Source organism: Anopheles stephensi, chromosome 2, assembly GCF_013141755.1.
Source record: "Anopheles stephensi strain Indian chromosome 2, UCI_ANSTEP_V1.0, whole genome shotgun sequence".
In the NCBI taxonomy this organism is placed as follows: Eukaryota; Metazoa; Arthropoda; class Insecta; order Diptera; family Culicidae; genus Anopheles; species Anopheles stephensi.
This window is the reverse complement of record NC_050202.1, coordinates 52,123,709-52,145,077: the sequence shown is the minus strand read 5'-3', so window position 1 is coordinate 52,145,077 and position 21,369 is coordinate 52,123,709. Positions and strand designations below refer to the sequence as shown.

The 21,369-nt window shown below is 47.4% G+C and overlaps 3 protein-coding genes across 3 annotated transcripts; 2 read left to right on the top strand and 1 right to left on the bottom strand.

Annotated features, from left to right (window-relative positions):
- The first annotated feature begins 111 nt into the window (after nucleotides 1-111).
- Nucleotides 112-2,454, top strand: LOC118502712 (zinc finger protein 394-like). Its single transcript, XM_036035263.1, has 3 exons — nucleotides 112-363; nucleotides 439-557; nucleotides 624-2,454. Exons 1-3 carry the CDS (start codon nucleotides 241-243, stop codon nucleotides 1,789-1,791), a joined length of 1,410 nt encoding a protein of 469 aa, XP_035891156.1. The 5' UTR covers nucleotides 112-240; the 3' UTR covers nucleotides 1,792-2,454.
- Nucleotides 2,455-3,221: 767 nt separating this feature from the next.
- LOC118502671 (sodium leak channel non-selective protein) lies at nucleotides 3,222-19,951 on the top strand. The gene is made up of 11 exons (XM_036035149.1): nucleotides 3,222-4,151; nucleotides 6,131-6,316; nucleotides 6,405-7,874; nucleotides 7,949-8,847; nucleotides 8,922-9,972; nucleotides 10,044-10,238; nucleotides 10,340-10,557; nucleotides 15,092-15,315; nucleotides 15,453-15,726; nucleotides 15,802-15,964; nucleotides 17,339-19,951. The coding sequence occupies exons 1-11, from the start codon at nucleotides 4,050-4,052 to the stop codon at nucleotides 18,215-18,217; spliced, it is 5,661 nt and encodes a 1,886-aa protein (XP_035891042.1). The 5' UTR covers nucleotides 3,222-4,049; the 3' UTR covers nucleotides 18,218-19,951.
- On the bottom strand, nucleotides 18,344-21,316 carry LOC118502719 (zinc finger protein 70-like). Its single transcript, XM_036035274.1, has 2 exons — nucleotides 21,065-21,316; nucleotides 18,344-20,996 (listed from the first exon to the last, which is right to left on the bottom strand). The coding sequence occupies exons 1-2, from the start codon at nucleotides 21,197-21,199 to the stop codon at nucleotides 19,929-19,931; spliced, it is 1,203 nt and encodes a 400-aa protein (XP_035891167.1). The 5' UTR covers nucleotides 21,200-21,316; the 3' UTR covers nucleotides 18,344-19,928.
- Between the last annotated feature and the right edge of the window lie 53 nt (nucleotides 21,317-21,369).

Genomic DNA, 21,369 nt, shown 5'->3' with positions numbered 1-21,369 from the left:
ACGCACACTCCTGCAGCTACGGCTTGTCAAACGTTTTACCGAATCTGACAGCTTGTCGGTTGTTTGTGCTGCATGGGCACGCGTTGTCTTGGCTGCTGCATGGACCGACGTGCCGCGGACAGCATAAATTGTTTACTGTGCAGTGTACTCACCACAAACATAAACAACCGCTCGTTTTCTCGTTAGCCAAGGGAAAATAACAATTAATTGCACGTGAAACGGCGATTTCTTCTCCACAAAATGCTTACTGTTTACTGTAGGATATGTTTGAGTTCTGCGCAGTTCAACGAAATGGTATCCCTGTTTGATAAATACAAAGGATTTTGCATACGTGATGCGTTGCTGGATTTGTTTCAAATTAAGGTACGAAAGGCGACCTTTTGCTGTGTTTGAACGAGTTTCTTAATACATCTTCTCCTCGATTATGCTTCGTTCTAGATTCTCCCCACGGAGATGATATCAACTATCTGCAAGAAATGTGTGGTAAAGGTGTGTACTGCTCGCGAGATCCGCGAAGAATTTATCGCACAGGATCGCAAATATCGACAAATGATCAGGTAGGATTGATTTGATTGATCACAATCGGATGTTTCAGCTGCTAAAGCAAGCACTTTCTTTTGTAGCACTTCAACCGAAGAAGAATCACCCTCTACGGAGCAGATAAACGTTACCGAACCTTCGCACGTTAATGCTGAACCCGCCGCCTCCGTTGAAAGCACTACCGACGAACGGGATGAGCGTGAGGATGCTACTAAAAAGGTCGAAACGCCAGACGATGTTACAGCGAAACACTCCATCACATTGGAAAATGGGGACAGTAATTCCATTATCTATTACGTGGATCAGTCAAACGAAACGGAACGACAGAACACATCATCGTCAGAGTATGAAGTGACAATGGCTCAAAGTCCCGGGAAGTGTCTGGTACGAGTCCATATTTCTAACTGCATGGAGGAAGGCGATAAAAACACTGAAGACGACAATGCCAGTGTTAAAGAATATTTTGAATATTCAGAGGTCGAACCTACGGACGAGAACAGTGGTGAGGACGAGCCGGTTGTACCTTGCGAGAGTACGTTTGTTTGCGAATGGTGTGAGTGCTTCTTTGATACAAAAGATGCGTACATGACGCACGCATGTCCGAACCAGACGGAAAGTATCCAGAAGGAATTTAAAGGCGAAAGCAGGATGGGACACTTTAAGGACAGCAGAAATAAGAGAGCACGCTTGAAAGATAAAAAGCAACCAGTTGTTGGTTTCGCAAGCAACATAATCTGCCCGCACTGTTCGGATGTGTTCGATGAGGAGAAACAGCTACTCGAGCACGGTAAGCTGAAACACCCCGAAGAGTTTGAAGCTATCGAATGCACCCAGTACGCGGAAGAGTTGGCTAAGCATGATGCACTGCACAAGCATGATGCAGTGCAACACCGAAAGAGCTACAGTTGTAGGTACTGCGGAAAGAAGCTGCGAAATTTGAATGCATTGCAAAGCCACGAAAATGTACACACCAAGCGGCAGACGTTCAGTTGCCCGGTGTGCAGCAAAATGTTTGCCCAGTACACCAGCATGTGGCGCCATATGCGGATCCATAACGATATTAAGGCGTACGAGTGTGATATCTGCCAGCAACGCTTTCGGCAGCGAACGGTGATGTTAGCGCACCGGCTGATACACACCGGCGAAAAACCGTACGTGTGCGAAGTTTGTGAAAAGAGCTTCCGAGATCGTAGCACACTGGCCCGGCATAGGCAGGTGCATACAAAGCCAAAAACGAAGAAAGAAAAGTAGGGCTGGCCATGAATTATGTATAGGTGTCATTGCCTCACAGCAGCTTCGTTTCATTCTAGTTTCATATAGAAATTTCTCTCTTCTTGCGCTAACGACCCCTTAAGCTCATGCCTACCATTTCTTGAATAAGTCCTCACTAAGAGGGAAAGGGCTGGATGGGATTTGAACTTCGGTCCCCGTGCATAATCGCAGACATTGAAAGTGAATAGGCTCGATCTCGAATGCGAGAAACCTCCCAACAATTTGAAACCAGGAACTCGACACTCGATTGGGGCCATCCGGTGGGTGAGAAATCCGTAGACCCAGACCACCTTCCCGTACGCAGGGCTGACTACACTAGCTATGGGTAAAATCAAGGCACAGATAGCCAGAGAGATCTTCACACGGAAGCTCCGGGGTTCAAGTCGCGTGTGGGCCGTTCCTTCATAGTGTGAGGGCTGACTATCCAACTATGCGGTATCAATAATTTAGTCTAGTAAGCCAGAAATGGCAGGCATGAGCGAGGAGGTTGTTAGGCAAAGAAGAAGAAGAGGAAAACCAGACCTGTGGTAGGCCGCGAGTCCTTGCGAGGTTGTTAATGCCCAAAGGTAGAAGAAGAAGTTACTTTAAAAATTGCGTACTTAAAAATGTCAATAAATTTAAGCGTTCTCTAACCGGATGGTATTTGGTCGTGCTGCTTAAAATTAATTTAACAAAAACAAAAACAAATTTCCCATTGGTTGGGACACACGGGATAAAGTCACGCGCTGGATAGGCTAGAACATTTCGATAGGAGAGGACATAGCTAGCTCCTTACTCTCGTGCAGACTGAAACCATAGTAACGGGACCATAGCAACCGTGTGCCTCTCCGATGCATCTCCAGCTGCGGGTTGCAAGTATGCTACACCTTTGTTTACACCAAAACAGCTGACCCTACACCCCCTGGTAAGGATCACAAAGTCTCCCGTGAGCAATCGAGTTTGTCCGCGTTCGTGAGGACATCGGACGTAAACAAACCTGTTGCATAAAAGTGAAGACGGTGGGAGTCACAACTCTCTTTCCCCACATTTACTCACCTTCTGTGTCCATCTCTTTCCATCTAATCGTGGAAAGGGCTACGCACTACGTATGCAAACAACATTCAACAGGTTGTATAAATTTCCAGCTTAATAAAGTACATCTCGTATCATGTTGAAGAATAGCTTTGTATTATCGTTCCAACACTTTATCTGAACGCTAGATAAAACAAAATGCAACAGAATCTCGGATCTACCGGAACACAGTTTTCCACCAGTGCCCACGTTTTGTAAATAATAAATTCCGCACAAGCGCACTAGACTTCCGCCATCGAGTTTTTCCAGACACGCTCCCCTTTCGGTTAGTTCCTCAGGGGTTTTCGCACGCATTTGCGCTCATCAAATCTCTCCGCCAAGCTGTGGATCTGGGAGCGTACTGGTAGATTCGTGTCAAGTGCACAGGCACCGTGTCAGTGCAGAATCTGGCATCGTCGAGAGTGCGTGTGCTAGGCCTAGGGTCGTTCTTCTCTTGCTTGTTGTTCTTGTTGTTATTGCTGTTACCTTGCCTGTGTTAGCATCTCTGTTGCAAGCTTATCGTTGTTTAAGATTCTTCCATTCCGGAAGAAATGTTTCCTTGAAGCCTTCCGCACTCAAATACGTTTGAAACGAAAGGTGACCGTTTTGTGAGCCAGTGAAAACCAAAAAGAGGTTGCGAAAGTGTCCCAACGATGTGAGATGGTGCTCGAATTCAAGATGGCAGCCATTGTTGCAAAAATCTTCATCAGCTTACGGATCGATAATAATGGTCCAGCGGAGCGTGTGAGATGTGCTTGAACGGTGCAACGAGATGAAAGCGGTTGTGAAAATGAAAATGTGTAAATTAATGAAAGAAATAATGTTTTTCAACACATAAAAGGTGTAAACGGTTATGGTGGTGATGGTGGAAGTGGGTGTGTTAGCCAGCTGTGGAAGCTGTACCACACACTAGTATGGTCGCCATCTTGAACTGAGTTTGGAGAAAAAAAATCCACCAAACCCCGCGAGTGGAAAAGATAAAAAGAGAGCGAAAGAGAGAGAGAGAGAGAGAGAGATAGAGGGAGAGAAAAAGAGAACAGAAGCAGCAGTTGATCGAGGTTACCTACTGAGCAGCAGTAATCGCAGCAACCACGACGACAACAGCAACGACGACGTCGGCGGCCGCGACGACCGCGGCAACGGGCCTTAGCGCGTCCGCGTCGAAGAAGAAAAAGAAAACCAGCAACATGTTGGGCCGGAAGCAGAGCATCAAGGGCGAACCGGTGCTGGCCGATTACGGGCCGGAAGAATCGCTCAACGAAAGTGCCGACATCGAATGGGTCAACAAGGTATCAGACTTATTTCCGCCCTTTCTCTCTCTCTTTCTAGCCCCATTCCGTGATTAGTGTTGACACGTGTGAACTGAGCACACGTGTACCCCCCTAGAACAAATCCCTTGATCCTTTCCGTCACATTGTACATTGTCACAGGGAGTTAAGCTGTATTTGGGGCAGTTATGGGATCTGTTTGTCGTGGTTGTATTTTGTTTTTATTTCGCAGCGTGTGTATGTTTGATGAGTTAAAACTAACTAAATGTTGTGTAGCTGTAATGTTGCATTGTGTGTGCGCGTGGTGTGTTGTTAATAATATGTATGTGTGTTTTTGTGTCTTTCTTTTGTATTATTATCCGTTGGTTTTTCTATTGCCCCACATTGTTTTGTGCGTTGTTGTGGACCACCATCATCATCATCGAGAATTCTAGCGTACTAGTGCCCTGCCGAGTTCCCCAAAAACCGTACCGTAGAAGACTGTGTACATGCCATACATCAACATCATTCGCATCATCTGATTCATCAATTAAAGCAATAGCAAACTAAATATTAAAAACTACAACTAAAAACTGACTACTCAAAAAAATCCCCATAAACTAATGCAGACCATGCGTAGTAGTGAAGGTATTTGTTTGTTGGAATTCACCTCCTTTTTCATTCCACTTTTCTTTTCATTTTTTCCTTGTCTTTTTTAACAAAAACAAAAAACATCTTCCATTTGCTTTTCTTTGCTGGCATGTTTGTGCTTTTGCGGCGACCGCTCGCCTTACGAAATGACGCCTTTCGCTAGCCATAAACAGTTGCTTCCGATTCGCATTCCACCCGGTCGAATCGATTAATCAGTTCGATTCGGGCACACCCAGTAAAATAATGTTCTCGCCTTGCCTATCGCGCGCTTACCGTAATCGAAGGTGCTTTCACCCTGCCGGTGGCGACTCGAGTCGAGTGTCACCAAGCACTTTGAATGGAATGGTTTCTGGGAAGGAGAGCGACCTGGACCACGTAACGGACCCAAACCCGGGTGGTATTTATAAACCGCGCTACCATTAATTAGGCCACCGGCGTTCCGATAGGCGTTCCGCTCCAGTAGCTGGGTGATAACCCGCGGGTGAAATGACCGTGGCGTTGAACTTTGTTGAAGGGTGTCTGGAATGGGCGGTGTTTTGCGTTAACGATGAGAAGTCGGTGGAGGCGCCCGGTGTTTTGAATTACAAAGTACTAGGCGCCTCCATCAGAGCTTGAATGTCATCCACGTGGCGTTGATCACATGTTTCGTTTCTTTTTTTTAACATTCACATACTTTAAAATTATTTTTGATTACTAAATTAAATAATTCCATTAGTTTTTTTTAAATATATTTTTAAATAGTCATGAAAGTTCTCTAAACAAGAAACGCATGATGCTTGAATGCTTCGATTACTATTCCTTCTTAATACAATTCATGCATGCTAATTAATGTGCTAACGATTATTCCTAATAACTCGTTATGATTGTACTGCTTCTTTGTCACGTCTTAACTTCACTTCATCCCTACACTTCAACGCAAGTACATTTTTCTTTTCTCGCCAAATAAAATACCCCAAGGAATGTAAATACGCATTGCACGGCCCCGTTTTTGGCACCGTGTCTTTGCATGCAAATAGTATACGAACCGGACTAAAAATACAACCCTTAAACCGAACGCACACAAACACATCGAAATGTAAAGCCAATTGGTCACTCGATCGAAGGCATGCTCGATGTTTGACGGCACCATAAACACATTGATGCATGATGGCATGGTATGAAGTCACCATAAATCCGTGCAAAATCAATACCCACCGCCTGCTACTACACCATTCGCCATTGGTTGGGCGAAAGGCCCAGCCGAACTCCCCACCCCCGCTATGGCTGCGAGAACTAATCCTTCCTGTTCTGTCTCAATTCGTTCCACAACTCGGCGCTGCGTGTGATTTGCCAACAAACGCACACACAACACAACACAAACAAAAACACAGCTATGGGTCCGCCGGTTGATGCGACTGTGTGCCTTGATATCGCTGACGTCCGTGTCGCTCAACACGCCCAAAACGTTCGAGCGCTATCCCTTCCTGCAGTACTGTACCTTCTGCTGTGACACGGTCGCCACGCTACTGTTCACGTCCGAAATGATAGCCAAGATCCATATCCGTGGAGCATTGCGGGTGAGTTCCCAAACGTTCGCCGGCTTCTTTGCCGCTTGCTGCTCACCATAACTCACGCTTCTTATCTCTTTTCTTCCCCTTGCAACAGGGCGAGGCACCCTACTTTAAGGACCATTGGTGCCAGTTCGATGCTTCGATGGTGCTGTTTCTGTGGCTCTCCGTCACGCTGCAGGTGTTCGAGATGCTTCGGCTGGTGCCCAAGTTTTCGTACCTCAGCACGGTACGGGCACCGCGACCGCTGATCATGATACGGTTTCTGCGCGTCTTCCTAAAGTTCTCCATGCCCAAGAGCCGCATCAATCAAATCTTCAAACGCTCCAGCCAACAGATCTACAACGTGACGCTGTTCTTTCTGTTCTTTATGTCGCTGTACGGTTTGCTCGGTGTGCAGTTTTTCGGCGAGCTCAAGAACCACTGCGTGCTGAACACGACCGAACCGAAGAGCTTAACGATCAACTCGCTCGCCATACCGGACACGTTCTGTTCGCTCGATCCGAACTCGGGCTACCAGTGTCCGATCGGTATGAAGTGCATGAAGATGGACTTTCTCACCAACTATGCGATGGGCTTCACCGGGTTCGAGGACATTGCGACCAGCATCTTCACCGTGTACCAGGCGGCATCGCAGGAGGGCTGGGTGTTTATCATGTACCGTGCGATCGATTCACTGCCGGCGTGGCGTGCCGCATTCTACTTCAGCACCATGATCTTCTTTCTCGCGTGGTTGGTGAAGAATGTTTTCATCGCCGTCATTACGGAAACGTTCAACGAGATTCGGGTGCAGTTCCAGCAGATGTGGGGTGTACGGGGCCACATTCAGAACAGTACGGCGTCGCAGATCATTACCGGTGACGATAGCGGTTGGAAGTTGGTAACGATCGACGACAACAAGCACGGTGGTATTGCGCCGGAAATATGCCACACCATCCTACGATCGCCCTACTTCCGGATGCTGGTCATGACGGTGATACTGGCGAACGGGATCGTGACGGCGACGATGCAGTTCAAGCACGACGGACGCCAACGGCACGTGTTTTACGAGAAGTACTACTACATCGAGGTTACGTTTACGCTGCTGCTGGATCTGGAGACGCTGTTCAAGATCTACTGTCTCGGGTGGCGCAGCTACTTCAAGCACTCGATACACAAGTTTGAGCTGCTGCTAGCGATTGGCACGACGCTACACATCATCCCGGCCCTTTATCTGAGCGGATTCACCTACTTCCAGGTGTTGCGAGTCGTGCGCCTGATCAAAGCGTCGCCCATGCTGGAGGGCTTTGTGTACAAAATCTTCGGCCCGGGCAAGAAGCTCGGTTCGCTGATCATCTTTACCATGTGCTTGCTGATCATCAGCTCAAGCATTTCGATGCAGCTGTTCTGCTTTCTGTGTGATTACACCAAGTTCGAAAGCTTCCCGGACGCGTTCATGTCCATGTTTCAGATCCTGACGCAGGAGGCGTGGGTCGAGGTGATGGACGAGACGATGATCAGGACGAGCAAAACGCTCACGCCGCTCGTTGCGGTGTACTTCATCCTGTACCACCTGTTCGTGACGCTGGTAAGTTGTAACGTCCTGCCTGTGTGGGCGTCCTCTTCGCAACCCATTGACACACCTACCTTCCTGTTCCGCAGATTGTGTTAAGCTTGTTCGTGGCCGTCATTCTGGACAATCTCGAGCTGGACGAAGACATCAAGAAGCTGAAGCAGCTCAAGTTCCGCGAGCAGAGTGCGGAGATCAAGGAAACGCTCCCGTTCCGGTTGCGGATCTTCGAAAAGTTTCCCGACTCACCGCAGATGGCGATCCTGCACAAGATCCCGAACGATTTCACCCTGCCGAAGGTGCGCGAATCGTTCATGAAGCAGTTTGTGCTCGAGATGGAACCGGAAGATCTGGAGGGCTACCAGCGACCCATGCCGGAGTGTTGGGATTCGCGGATCGCCTACAAAAAGCATCGCCCGATCAATGTGATGAACAAAACGGCCAAGGTGTGTATGGTGGGCAGTGATCTGCGCAAGCTCGCGATCACACACATCATCAACGATTCCAACAATCAGCGACTGATGTTGGGCGATTCATCGATGTTGCCGGTGGCGGGCACGAAGGCAGGACTGAAGCCTCAGGGCACGATCACGCAAACGAAACCATGGCGTGTCGATCAGAAGAAGTTTGGTTCACGATCGATCCGACGCTCGGTACGCAGTGGGTCAATTAAGCTGAAGCAGACGTACGAACATCTGATGGAGAACGGGGATATTGGTGCGGCCAGCCGAGTCACATCGTCCCGGGCCCGTCCACACGATCTGGACATAAAGATTCTCCAGGCTAAGCGGCAACAGGCGGAGATGCGTCGCAACCAGCGGGAGGAAGATCTGCGCGAAAATCACCCATTCTTCGATACGCCCCTGTTTGCGGTACCGCGGGAGAGTCGGTTTCGGAAGATTTGCCAGCGTATCGTGCACGGCCGGTATGATGCGCGGTTGAAGGATCCGCTCACCGGCAAGGAGCGCAAGGTGCAGTACAAAAGTCTTCAGTAAGTATCACCGATCCGCCATGATGGGTCGCCGATTAATCGCCATTATTTTCCCCCTTTTCTTCCTTCTGCAGCAACTTTCTTGGCCTCGTCACGTACCTCGACTGGGTAATGATCTTCGTAACGACCCTGTCCTGCATCTCGATGATGTTCGAAACGCCCCAGTACCGCGTGATGGAGCACGTCGCACTCCAGGTTGCCGAGTACACGTTCGTGATCTTCATGAGTCTCGAGCTGGCGCTCAAAATTCTTGCCGACGGTCTGTTCTTCACACCCAAAGCGTACATCAAAGACGTCGCCTCGGTGCTGGACGTGTTTATCTACATCGTGTCCACCACCTTTCTCATCTGGATGCCGCGCCAGGTGCCGAGCAACTCTTCCGCCCAACTGCTCATGATACTGCGCTGTCTGCGACCGCTGCGAATCTTCACACTGGTGCCGCATATGCGCAAGGTGGTGTACGAACTGTGCCGTGGCTTCAAGGAGATTCTGCTCGTATCGACACTGCTCATCCTGCTGATGTTTATCTTCGCCAGCTACGGTGTGCAGCTGTACGGTGGCCGGTTGGCCCGCTGTAACGATCCAACGATACTGAAGCGCGAAGACTGTGTCGGTGTGTTTATGAGGCGTGTGTTCGTGACCAAGATGAAGCTAACGCCCGGCGAGAATGAATCGTACCCATCGATGTTGGTACCGCGCGTTTGGGCTAATCCACGGCGGTTTAACTTTGACAATATCGGGGACGCCATGTTGGCACTGTTTGAGGTGCTGTCGTACAAGGGTTGGATCGATGTGCGGGATGTGTTGATTAAGGCGCTGGGCCCGGTACATGCGATCTACATCCACGTGTACATCTTTTTGGGCTGCATGATCGGGCTAACGCTGTTCGTCGGTGTAGTTATTGCGAACTATTCGGAGAACAAGGGTACCGCACTGCTAACCGTCGATCAGCGCCGTTGGTGTGATTTGAAGAAGCGGCTAAAGATCGCCCAACCGCTCCATTTGCCACCCCGACCGGATGGCCGTAAGTTCCGTGCGTTCGTGTACGACATTACGCAGCACATTGCGTTCAAGCGGTGCATCGCCGTGGTGGTGCTGGTGAACAGTATGCTGCTGTCAATTACCGTAAGTTGGTTGCAAGCGATTAGCGAGCTTGATCGATTCTCATTCCACCAACGATGTCCTCCTCTTTCTAGTGGACTAAAGATGAAATACACACCGAGCGGCTGGTAATCGTCAGCACCTTTCTCACGTTCGTGTTCGTCATCGAGGTCGTCATGAAGAATATCGCCTTTACACCGCGCGGCTACTGGCAGTCGAGACGGAACCGGTACGATCTGCTAGTCACCGTGGCGGGCGTCGTCTGGATCTTTCTGCAAACCACACTGCGAGTAAGTTAAGGCAGCTCACGCCCTCATGAACCGAAGCGATATTAATCCAAAACCCTTCCAACAAACATTTCTTCTGCTCCCCGACGACGAAACGTCAACAGAGCGATTTATCATATTTCATTGGTTTTATGGTTGTCATATTGCGATTTTTCACAATAACTGGCAAGCATACGACCTTGAAAATGTTAATGCTTACCGTCGGTGTGTCGGTGTGCAAATCGTTCTTCATCATCTTCGGCATGTTTTTGCTGGTGTTCTTCTACGCCCTCGCCGGTACGATACTGTTCGGCACGGTCAAGTACGGCGAAGGCATCGGACGGTAAGTACACGCGCGCCGCATTCTGTATCTTCTCCCGGGACGGGGCCAGTTGTGTTCCGTAGAATCGTGCGTGTGTGTGTGTGTCTCCCCCTTCTTCCCCCATGCTACCTTGTGCTTCCCTTAATCCTATCACCGGATCTCGTTCCTTTCGGGAAGGAGTGCGGGATAATAGGGATGGTGGTGGAGCATTAGCGTTATTTGCCGAGTTAGTGACGGCTTGTTCCAGATTCCCCACCTTCCCCATCTCACCTTACACCTCTGGTGGCCGCTTTGTTAAAAGTATTTTGTTTTCTTAAGTTTGAAAGGTCCTTACAAATTCGGTTCCCCCTCGTGAAAGTCCTCGTCCCTCTAAACAGATCCTCAACTAAATTAGAGACAAAAACAAAACCGACTAAACCGGCCAACCGATGGCCTCCGGTACTAAATTCCATGTATCGTCTTTGTCGTCTAGTATTATCACAATTATCGCCCATCATTTGTCGTCCATTTTACACCACATCAAACAATGTTCCCGCCACCATGTTGTGTCCTTAATATCCCCGAACGTAAGCTTGCCGCACACTGAGCAAACCGGGTACGGGTTCCGGTTGGCGCCGAACCGGGAACCGAAGCAGAACTGAATTCCCTCAAGCTGCTGCTTCCAACTGCTTCCACCGACCAATGCTGAACGATAGCGCAAGGGAACTGTCCTAGGCACTTTTTCTGCGGGAACGGTGGGTGTAAGCTATGCCCTAGCTCCACTCCCCCCCAACATACGGAGTCCTGGTCGTCGAACGGCGTGTTGGTTTTGATTTTGGTGCAGCTTTCCTTACTCACCGTCCGTCCGTGCAAGGACAGCTCCCTTCGCTTGCCCGGTGATCGAGATTCAGGCACAAAATTTGTTCTTTTGGCGCATCACCCCACATGATCCGATGGAAAAGCTGGTTTTGAGTAACAGGAAACGGAATCAGAAGCAGGAGAATAACATCACCGGAAGAAGACATTGTAAGACCTGCTCGTTCAGCATTTGCCGGCTATTGGGCAGTGCGGTTTTGTTTCTAGCTAGTGCGGCCAGCTAACGTTGGACGATCACCGATCTTGGTTCACTGACTTGGTTGCCTTCGCGTATTGGATCATCCCACGATCACGTTCGCTCATCCATGTGTGTGTGTGTTTGTTTGTGTTTCTTTGGTTACGGTCCACAATGTTACAGTGTTTTGTTTTGCGCAATTCGTACCACATAATGCTTTACATCGAGGGAATCCAAGACTCCCGCGGAGAGGAGGGGGGGTTCGATGGATCCTTCTTGTATTATACTACCGACAGCAAAGCAGGGTCCGTAAAGTACTTCAAACAAGCGAGAAAAACAAACAAATCCCGATGACGTTAAGGTGATAGTATAAATGGTGAAGAGACTATGAATGACTCTCGAAGTCTCTGCTAACTGCTAACCAACTAACCCTAGCACACATCAGTATTGTAGTCGACGACAGTGTATATCCGAGAATAGCGCATTACCCTTCCAGCTTTCAAACGTGTCTAGCAGATTTCTCGAACTTCCTGTTTAGAGCTTTCCGCTTGTTTAGATAGATTACACGATCGTGCTCGGCCATCTTGGTCCGGGTGGTTCAAGTGGTCCCAATGTTCAAGGTAAATGTCGAACTGCTGTAAGTGCTTCCGACCGATATTTGTGTCCTGTTTTTTTTCCTAATATGTTACCTACTACTACTACTACATCTTGAATGCTCTATCTTTTCTCCCTGAACTTCTGTTTTACCTCTCTCTCTCTCTCTCTCTCTCTCTCTCTCTCTCTCTCACTCTCTGTCTGTCTTTGTTCTAATCTTGTGAGTTTTTCTTCATTTTGGTTTGTTCATGTGTCCAAGCAACAAAAAACACCTTATCGTGCAATCGCTCTCGTCGCTCTGTGGTGTATTGCGTCCACTCTCAGTTCTATTACTATCAGCATTTTTATCCCCATTTCTTTGTCCCTAGTTGTTGTGCTGTGCAGGTGCAGTAGTAGTTCGATGTTGTTTCTTGTTTGCCGCTATTCCATGATTCCAATTCTTCACGCCAGCTCGGTAATCCTTGGCGCGACTATCCTGATTACGGAAAGTCTGTCCTCACTATGAATCTTCTTTGGATGTTATGTCTATAATAAAGAGACGAATGAAGTCAAATGACCCAAAGCCTTAGCTATTGGAAATGTAACGCCAACAGAGAGTGATCACTAGTACTATCCAATGATTCGTTTTGCTATGCTAGAACGATGAAATTCTTGGAAGGATCGACGTTATTGGATTATATGATCTTTTATCAATATATCAATATATATTCTGAATATGTCAGCTTATCTTTCTTTTTTAATTAAAATATCATTTTCTCTTTCTTGGTACTACAACCTCGTAAGTTCTCGGCCTACTATATCTGGCTTTCCTTTACTTGATTTTCCCATATTTGTATAGACAGTCAAGGGCATTCCGGTGGCAGCGGCGACAGCGACGCCGGTCTTCACAAGGCAGAACCGAGGTTCAAATTTCATCGCCACGCAGGGCTGACTACCCTGCTCCGGGTAAATTCAAGTCCCAGAAAGCTAGAAATGACAGTCTCAGACCTCTCGAGGTTGGAGTAACTATGAAGAAGAAGAAGGATAATGAGTCCACATCACTTCGAACAGGCAGTCACTGAAAGGCATTTGGAGATCCCCGGTACTACCGTGTGATGACCGGCGCCGGTATCGCCTCGATGATCGGGGTCGGCCATATTTGGGATAACTTGTATATTCTGATTTGACAATACGGCATCTGTCCGTAATAATCAATAAATAAATAAATGCCCAATTACTTCTGGAGAACAGCCTGTAAAGCCATCAGAGACTGATCAGAAAGCCCGGGGACCATAGCATTGTACGCTTTGAATGAACCCAGGTTTCGGAGATCCCATCCATACGGCGTAAAAGACCATGGACGAGATAAACATATATATTGTGGCAAAAGAACCACAGTAGAATTTAGTCGGCTCTTTATGGCTTCTTTGACTTGACTTTCTTTTTTTTCTCAATAGATCATAAGGACAAATTAAGATTTTACAAAATTCAAAGCTTTTATGTTCTGAGCAATCGATAATTTAACAGAATGAGCGGCTTGGAAGAGTCTGGTGAGTAGACTTTGATAGAAAAGACTCCCAACTCCCTTCTCCAGCGATCAATCGAGTTTTCAAGATGTCAAGACGTATGATCAACCTCTTCATTGATCGATTATAGCGTGCCATACCTGAAATGGCCCAGGCTTTAGAGAAATCGCCCATCCGGTACAGAAGACCCTAGACTGATTGGTATCAAAATTTGATACCTCTTGATCGATCGATGGCCCAGAAATCAGCAATACTTTCTGTACATCTCTATACACAAAAAAAAAACCTTAAAGATCGCCCTGAAGAAACGGGCTCGTGATGGTCTACAAGCCTGAAATATGTTTTTAAGCTCAGTTCCACATTTGCAGAACCACGTCTCAAATCAGTCGACAAGGACACAACATCACATCATTTTCAGTAATCTTTTATACCATTTACTTATCTACCGACGTGTGTAGTTCTAGGACCGTTGAATTCATATTTCGATGCCATTCGCTTTCATTGTACTCAACGCAACAGACAGCTCTGTGCTTTTCGTATGCTTTAAACTGCCGACACACCCGACATCCCAACCCAACAACAGCAGCAGCTCATTGTTCATCTGGCACTGATCTTCATCGATTAGCGAGTGTCGTATCCTCCCAGTTTCTTCCAGTTTTCTAGCTGTCTAGCCTATACAACCGTACTGTACCCGATTTTCATTTATCTTCTTTTGCCGTAGAGTTCTGTCCTTATTTGAATATAGCTCTCCTGGTTAGAACATGTAGCATATCCTCTGTCTATGTCTATCCTTCCGTAGCTTGCTTTTGGTAGAACTGGCACGAAGTATACTATGTCTCTATCCGGTTTGTTCGCCCATTTGCATTCGTGCGTGTATTAGTAAATCGAACCAAAAAAACAAACCCCATTTTATAAAAAAACTAAAGTGTGTTCCATCATTAACTAAAACTTTGAACTCCTTCTTGCTACCGTTCTTCTTATTGGCTTTACTTTGCTCCTCTTCTTATCCACTGTCAATAGTTTGTAGTGTTTGGTTATGCCCAATTTGTACTAATTTGTCTACCTTTTCTTCTCTTCTCCCGTTCGTCACCAAACAAAAAAAACACCACGTGGTCCTGCTCCAACTCATTCTCATAACGCGTGCTCGCGTTCGCTCTGTGTGTCTCGCTCGATATGCATTTCGTCCATTTTGTTCTCATCTCTGTTTGTTTTCCTTGCTTAATGTATTTACATACCACGATTGCTCACGATTTGCTCACCTTCACACGCACACACCTCCATTGCCTCCGCACACGTGCGCACCGCCTCGCATTTCCCCATGCACACCACCGATCACCGGTCCAAACAACACTTCCCTGGCACTTTCGCGACATTCGCCTGTTCCTGTTCTCTTTTCCCACCCCGCTCGATCTGACCGTCAATGCAGCCGGGCCAATTTCGGTTCACCGGTGACCGGCGTGGCGATGCTGTTCCGCATCGTCACCGGTGAGGATTGGAACAAGATCATGCATGACTGCATGGTACAGCCACCGTACTGTACGCCGGCCGCCAACTATTGGGAGACGGACTGTGGCAACTTCACCGCCAGCCTGATCTACTTCTGCACCTTCTACGTCATCATCACGTACATCGTGCTGAACCTGCTTGTCGGTAATGTGTCACGCTGTGTGGTGCTAGCTGTGTCGGAAAGGAGAGGGCACGAACCACAAACCCCTTTTCGCACCCACTTGCCTGATGCTAATACTGTTTCCTGTTTTTTTCTTGTATGGCGCATCACCATCCGGTAGCTATTATCATGGAGAACTTTTCCCTGTTCTACTCGAACGAGGAGGACGCGCTGCTATCGTACGCCGACATACGCAACTTCCAGAACACGTGGAACATTGTGGACATACATCAGCGCGGTGTGATACCGGTGCGGCGTGTGAAGTTTATACTGCGCCTGCTAAAGGGCCGGCTGGAGTGTGACCCGCAGAAGGATCGGCTGCTGTTCAAGTACATGTGCTACGAGCTGGACAAGCTGCACAATGGCGAGGACGTTACGTTCCATGACGTTATAAAGCAAGTGTCGATGCGTGCAGTTCGTCCACGGCCAAGCTCGATATAAATGTATGTTATGTTTAACTCTATTTACAGCATGCTTTCGTATCGGTCGGTCGATATACGGAAAGCTTTACAGCTGGAGGAACTGTTGGCACGGGAGGAGTTTGAGTACATCATCGAGGAGGAGGTGGCCAAGCAGACGATTCGCACCTGGCTGGAAGGCTGTTTGAAAAAGATACGGGCAAACAATGTGGCGGTAAGTGGCATCAGCTAGCTCGATCTTCGACATTGGAGATCAAGAGGGTCTTCAACATTATATGCCTTCAAGAGAAGGATGAATACGTTTAATGGAGATCAGGTTTCAATCACCCTTAGCTATTAACCGGGCAAGGAAGAAAATCCTGGACGACATAGACATTGCAGTGTGAAAGCCGTAAACGTGGTTGTCAAAAATGAGCAACCAAGCTAAAATGGCTGCTGATTGTCTGTAATATTTGGAAAGATCCAAGCAGTGTCACGTAGGGAAAAGAATGATCTTCTGGTCAGGCTACAAGCCTACAACAAAAGAGAAAGAGATGACATTTCTGAATAGAATTTCTCTTTCTTAAACTTCCTATTCGTTTAACGTTTCTCATGAGAACTTTATAGGAAAACCTTCATCAGAGGATCATCCTGCATTATTTGGTGTATCAACGAAAGATCACCAAGTTTTGCTTCAGTGATTTCTCGGTGTATATTAACCTATTAGGAGTGGAGTTGCTTATTGAGCTCAAACCTTGACGTTAAGGTAACATCTTTCGAAATTTTTCTTTTTTGTAAATACCAATCAATCCAGAACATGGCGCAGCATACATTCATTTTAAAATTAGATCTGTGTGGTAGACTCAAACGTCTACGACATATACTTTTAACGTTTCATACTTCATAACGTTTTATACTTTTCCAAGGGCTTCAAACAGTATGGAGTTGGTGTTCCAGATTTTAATAACTACTGTCTTGAACTGGTCCAATGTTCCGTTTTCTAATCTCTCTATGAAGAGTTTACCAGTGTGGTGGACTTTCTAATCAACACCGACGTTGCTCTATTCATCCGACGGAAGGATATTGAATTCAGGAATGTCAGTGAGTTTAACCACGTGATAAGGGGTCTGCCTCAAGGGCTTAACCCATTTTCAAGAATCCTTATCATCTGAAGCATCGCCTGTAAAGTGTCCTCTCATTGTCTAAGGTACTTAGCCGTTCATGGGATCAGGTCTACCTGGTTTTAAGTGATCTTGACTTCCGATTGTGGGGTTTTATCTACTAAAAACCTTATCGTATTTGGGGGCTTTACCGACCAACAAGACTCTTCTTGTGAGGTACATTGTCTACCAAGAGACATTATAGTCCAAAGGACCTCACCGATCACAGACCACATTCGAGGTTAAATTACCAAGTAGTAGTATGCTGATGATCTGATGGCTCATTATCAATAAAGTCGTGATGCCTCATTGATAAATTGTTGTACATGGTTCTATGAACATAGGAGTCAAGGAATATCAGATTTCGCCATTTTTGGTTTGGTTTACTAAAGTCTATTTTTAAATCCATACGTTACACTAATCTGTCCATGATCTTTTCTTTCTTCCAGAAACAACAAAACTCTCTCATCGCTGGACTACGCGCAACGAACGATCAGAAACAGCAGCAGCAACAGCAACAGCAACAGCAGCAGCAACAGCAACAGCAGCAGCAGCAACAACAACAACAGCAACAGCAACAACCTGGACCCACCAGAAGCACCCAACAGGCGCAACAACTCCAGCAACAACTCCCAGCCTCCCAGCAGCAACAACCCACCCAACAGCAGCAAGCCACCCAAACGCAATCCCAGGTAACGTCCCCGCTTCAATCCTCCACCACCTCCCAAGCCGCCTCATCAGTTACCAGCCCTGGCCAGCTGTCGAAGCAACCGGAAGAATCACCGACCGGCGGTAAGGACGGGACCAGCCTCGAACTACCCGACACCGATCAAACGGCGAAAGACATCGAAAATAATGCGAAAAACCGAAAGAAAACGGCCACCGTACTGAACCGTTCCGATTCGACCGGTTCCAGCAGTGGGCGCAAATTTCTCGCACCCACCCTATCCGATCCGCAGGCCAAAAATGAAAAGGATCGTTACATGAGCAAGAAGAAGCAGCAACGAGCACCACCGTCGATCAATGTGGGCGGTGGTGCCGTTGGTAAGGGGTCGCATCTGAGCGAGATCGGGACGCACAGTCTGCATTTGCACTATCACCACGGTAGCTTTAGCCATGGGTACGGTGGTGAACATTCGCCCCATTCGCAGCCGCTTCACCATCACCATTCGCACCAGCAGCAGCTGCACTATCAGCAGGCCCAGCAACAGCAGCAGCAGGCGAACATGAGCAAATTTGGTCACGCACATACCAACATGATCTACGAGGTGCACGACTGGTGGCAGGAGCAGGTGCTAAGCACGCACAGCGAGGAGGAGGACAATTGAGGAGAGTGAAGGCTAGTTGGATGTTGTTGGATGTAAGCGATCGCCATACTAAATTGCCAGTATTAGCGCTCGTTTGTCGGGCACCACCGGACATGTTTTGCTAGATATACCGTGAGTCACGGAATGTTTTTTACTTTTTTAGCTTCATTTTTACTCGATATTGAATGTATTGTTATCGTTGATGGGCCGAGGGCGCGTAGAGTGTGAGGTACTTGTTAGGTAGAGTGTTTACTAAGCAAGCGCGTTGTAATATTGCCGGGTGTGGCAGGAAAAAAGGAGCGAAAATGTATGTTTATGTTATCCCTCTATGTTTGTTACGGACAAAATTCTCAAAATGGCGCCGAAGGCTGGAACAGGCCTTTCGAATTCAGTCTCCGGAAGTTAGATACCACGCGCCGTGTTATAATAGACTTCAAGGTTTTCATGGACTCCAATGTGCCCTGATCAAACGTATTGAGGTTCAGACTGCTGTGGGAATGAATTAGGTAGGACAGATCTTTGGACCAAATCTTCATTTTCTCCCTAAGCCATCCTGTTGTGGGATACTGTTTTGAAGTTCATAATAGTTGGTCCGCAGCCAGGGAAGCACTTGATCCTTAAATATCCCAATAGGCACCTTCGGAATTCAGTTTAACATCAGCGACAATGATAACTGTCGTCATTTTTAAAACACTGTACGCCTCCTCTAAGCCGGACTGACTATCCAGCTACTTGTGGCTAGCTTGTAGTGCCAAGGCAGATAAGAGAAGGCCATCTCTAAGCTTAAACTTCTCGAGAACATCCTAAACTCTACCTGTCCAGGCTGTGAGGCAATTACTGGCAGTTTTTCCACACTGAGTACAGGGTTATAAGTTCAAAGAAAGGTATTTCTTTGAAGGAGATATCGAGTGAAGTACGAAGTCTCCGATTTCCGTTTCTCACGAGTTGGCGTTAGGAAAGTTATATTCGTTTATTTATAGAGCCTACGGGTCTCCGAGACCTCATTCGCCTCTCGTAGGAAAGTTAACACTCTCGCACTTCCTTTCCTGTCGCACCCATCTAGAGCAATAAGCACAGTATTTGATGTAGGCAAGAATGAATGCAGAACGAGACTGTTTGTTAATGGGACGTGAGAGACGCCAAAGTTATGTAGTAAATGGAGTAGAAAAAGGATTGCAAATCTTCCGATGCGTGCGGCCATGTGCCGACTTTCGCCAACAACGCTGTTAACGTTAAGCGCGCCAAACCATGGCGACTGGAGTTTGGATGTGGATGCTTTTTGTTATGCCTGTTTACGATACGTTAAGTTTGCACAGTCAACCCCCTTATAACGTGTGGTTTCCTACTAATCGCGAGAAATTTTAAATAAGTGATTGGCATTTCCGGCAGCCAAGAGGCGAGCCCTGTTCCAAAGATTCTTGTCTTCCGAGTAACCTGAGTCTTCTGAAGAGGCCCGATCATTTGATTAGTCCTCCCGGTCTTATTGCGCCTCACACGTTAGTTCCAAATGCTTTTTCGTGTAAGCAGATTTGTTGTCCTAGCGTCCTCAAATGAAATTCGTTATACGAGGGTTGACTGTATCTGTTAGGCGAAGGTACTTACGTCGGTAGGAGCGTCAATGTGTGTACTACTTACCTCCGTAGTTCTCCCGTGGTGTCCGCGTAGAACAAAATGCCAAATTGCATTCGTTAGTGATAATAAATCTACTTGGAGCGATACGATGCCCGATATTTTAGCATGAAACCATACACTTTACGCTGCTTCTTTTATTCGTACACTTCGAATCCGTGTCACCGGGAGACGATTTGATGGTCGGTCGCTGTTCGGTGCTTTCGCGCTTCGTCGGGTGTAGACACAGATGCTTCTTTATCTCGCCTGCTTGTCGAAACGATCGGTCACATCGATCACACTTGAACGGTTTTTCGCCGGTGTGAATCATCAGATGGCGGGTAAGATTTTTCTTCGCGGTAAACCTTTTATCACATATTTCGCACACGTGCTGGGCGATGGGATGCTTGGGCGACGACGAGCTGGATTTGGTGATGTGTTGCTTCTTTTGCGCCGTACTACGCCGCCCGGACGTTCGTTGTTTGCTGGCGGGCCCTTTCCCCTTGGTTGCTTCCATCCGTTTCAGCTTAAAGCGATGTATCTTCCGTTCGTGGGTTAAACTGTTAACGCGCGTCGGAAAGCGTAGCGTGCAGATGCGACACTTGAACGGACGTTCGTTTGCGTCGTGGTAGGAGATGTGTTTGCTTGCTTCGCGGACCGTTTTAAACACCAGCCCATCGCATTCCAGACAGGTGTAGGGTACATCGTCAAAGTGGCTCGGTAGATGGTGGATAAATTGTATCTGGCTTTCGAATATTACTCCACAAAAGTAGCATTTGTTTTGTGGCAGCTGAGTGGGTTGAGCAACAGCAGCGAGTGATGTCGGACTGCTGTGTGCTGGCTCATCTTTTGCGTCCAAGTAAAGGTCCGCAGGGGTACCATCGTTTGTTACCTCGTCGATGGACGCTTGGGATGGAGAAGGTGCTGCTGCTTTACTACTTTCCTGTGTTGCAATCTCGTGGACAACGGAGGAACCTTCACCGGGCGTGCCTGTACTGTCCGCATTGCCGACAGAAAATACATCATACACTAACTCTTCCACAAAGGAGGGATCGCTGGAGGGCGGGTCATTTGGTTGTAATTCGTGCAGCTTGCGATCATTTTCTACGAACAGCTGCTTGATCTTGTGTACCGTATTTATACGGTTTACACACTCCAAACATAGCGAACGAAGGCGATCCTCTTCCAATACCTGTTCCGGAGCAGTAGAAAGCATCGGTATAAACAGTAATGTGCTTCCAGATTCAAGATCCAACCCACCTTTATGGCAAACAGCTCCTCGATCAGCTGCGACAGAACTTTACCCTGGAAGGTATCGAAGATGGAAAAAACAAGCGAATCGGACGGAGGACTATTCAGGCACAGTCGGCAGCAGGTTGACGCTAGGAAAGCCATAACTTTGAGTTGAGTTTTTCACAATTGCTTGGAACCATCAGCGGTATCGGTATTGTATATAAACAAATTGGCGGTGTAAGCAGCAGCTCCCTTCAGTAACGTATAGCGAGTAAACAGCAATGGCGATCGCTCAACTATGCCTAATAAACGCAAACCAGCCTGTCAAATGC

Coding starts and splice junctions, on each gene's coding strand:
- LOC118502671 (XM_036035149.1), top strand. CDS start 4,050: ATGTTGGGCCGGAAGCAGAGCATCAAGGGCGAACCGGTGCTGGCCGAT. Junction 10,239..10,339: donor TTCTGCAAACCACACTGCGA/GTAAGTTAAGGC, acceptor AAACGTCAACAG/AGCGATTTATCATATTTCAT. Junction 15,727..15,801: donor ACGTTCCATGACGTTATAAA/GCAAGTGTCGAT, acceptor CTCTATTTACAG/CATGCTTTCGTATCGGTCGG.
- LOC118502719 (XM_036035274.1), bottom strand. CDS start 21,199: ATGGCTTTCCTAGCGTCAACCTGCTGCCGACTGTGCCTGAATAGTCCT. Junction 20,997..21,064: donor AGGAGCTGTTTGCCATAAAG/GTGGGTTGGATC, acceptor GCTCCGGAACAG/GTATTGGAAGAGGATCGCCT.
- LOC118502712 (XM_036035263.1), top strand. CDS start 241: ATGCTTACTGTTTACTGTAGGATATGTTTGAGTTCTGCGCAGTTCAAC. Junction 364..438: donor TGGATTTGTTTCAAATTAAG/GTACGAAAGGCG, acceptor GCTTCGTTCTAG/ATTCTCCCCACGGAGATGAT. Junction 558..623: donor AAATATCGACAAATGATCAG/GTAGGATTGATT, acceptor TTTCTTTTGTAG/CACTTCAACCGAAGAAGAAT.